At 46.4% G+C, this 1,694-nt stretch overlaps 1 protein-coding gene across 1 annotated transcript in view; it reads right to left on the bottom strand.

Annotated features, from left to right (window-relative positions):
• The window catches only part of LOC119417437 (tubulin alpha-1A chain), a gene marked incomplete in the record, with an annotated part of 6,482 nt that extends 5,111 nt beyond the window's left edge, over window positions 1-1,371 (bottom strand). Inside the window, 3 exon segments of the mRNA XM_037684644.1 lie at window positions 43-191; window positions 287-509; window positions 1,271-1,371. Of these exon segments, the coding sequence (XP_037540572.1) occupies window positions 43-191; window positions 287-509; window positions 1,271-1,273 (375 nt within the window).
• Window positions 1,372-1,694: the final 323 nt, after the last annotated feature.

The raw sequence follows: 1,694 nt of genomic DNA, 5'->3' as shown, positions 1-1,694 counted from the left end.
ATATTTGGAGAACAGAGATACTTAAACTATGAATTTACCCACCAGTTTGCGGATCCTGTCCAGAACCAGGTCAATGATCTCTTTACCAATGGTGTAGTGTCCACGGGCGTAGTTGTTGGCAGCATCCTCCTTACCAGTGATCAGCTGCTCAGGGTGGAACAGCTGGCGGTAGGTCCCAGTGCGCACCTCATCTAAAGAGAAATGAAATCTCTGAATTACTTCAGGTTTGTTAATATTTCACTAGATATGGACAGGCCTCTGTTCAACCAGAGGTGGGTTTTCTTACCAATCACAGTGGGCTCCAGGTCCACAAAAACAGCTCTGGGGACGTGCTTCCCTGCTCCAGTCTCACTGAAGAACGTATTGAAGGAATCATCTCCTCCTCCGAGAGTCTTGTCACTAGGCATCTGTCCATCCGGCTGGATCCCATGTTCCAGGCAGTAGAGCTCCCAGCAGGCATTGCCAATCTGGACACCAGCCTGACCGACGTGGATGGAGATACACTCACGCTGTGGGAAGAAGAACACAGAAGAGACAAAAAAAGGCAAGTCATTTAATGTTAAATGAATCCCATACCAATAAATGAAAAGAGGGAACATCTGCTCCCCCTGTCTGAAGAGAAGAGGCAGTGCAGCAGGAGGAGGCCCCTCCCTGCACCACGGTCCACGGGGGACAAAGACTGACAGCAGCCCTTGCAAATTGCAGGAAGCTCCTGAGCGTCCGCAGTCTGTTTTGTGCTTTTGTCTTTTTATCCCAGTCACACGGATGCAAATGTATTTATTGTGCACAGGCGCGTGCACCTCGCTGAATGGAATATTCCACTTGCTCTCTCTGAAGGTGCACAGGAGATGCTTGGAAGCACAAAAAAATCTTCCCTTTTTAATCTGCTATTTACACCTCAACAATGAACCATTTGTTTCATTAAATGTCGTTTCAAGCGTAAAACTGAATCTTTATATTTTAAAATCACAGATTTAAAATGTCTGTTTTTACATGACATGAATAAAAAATGATCACTGCATCACTGTCTCCATCAGCCCCTCCCTGATGGACAAGTTGCCAGATTTTCGGATCAAAGCATAATTTATAATATATAAAATAATTCATTCAAATGTTGCTCACAATCCATGACATTTGTGCTCGTGCACTCAGTCAGTTCACTGTTTGCGGATCAGTCATCGATCAGATTGGAAACGCGCAGCTCAAATCTGAGCTGTCCAACAGAGACACGCACGAGCTGCAGCTCTGAGACAATCTGAAGCGCACTCACCATGTTTCAGCTGAGGAGGAGGAGGAGGAGGAAGAGGCTTTGTAAAAATTAAAATCAGGGTGTTTGCGTCGCGTGTTGAACCCAACGGGGTCGATGCAACAACTGCTGAATGTGAGGGCGGTGCACGAGGATTTATACCGGGGGGTGGGGGTGACACACGCACATACACACGCACATACACACCACCTCACCGCCGCCATTTGGCGATGCTGCGCACATCCTTCTCTCTCCTTTAGAGACCAGTGCTGGCAAACCTGCTGCAAGTGGTAAAACCATGAGTTGAACACCTTCAGGTGTTTAACTGCATGAAAAATAAATGAGACCAAAGAATATCTGACCATTATAGTTTGATTGTGTTCATACTGCAGCCTGCATGACATGAACAAAGACCATTTATTTTGCATCCCACACGAGATCCAGACAG

The sequence above is a fragment of the Nematolebias whitei genome, chromosome 11 (genome assembly GCF_014905685.2).
Source record: "Nematolebias whitei isolate Nwh7 chromosome 11, NemWhi1, whole genome shotgun sequence".
Classification (NCBI taxonomy): Eukaryota; Metazoa; Chordata; class Actinopteri; order Cyprinodontiformes; family Rivulidae; genus Nematolebias; species Nematolebias whitei.
Note: the sequence above shows the minus strand (reverse complement) of the source record. Positions and strands in the feature narration are given on the sequence as shown.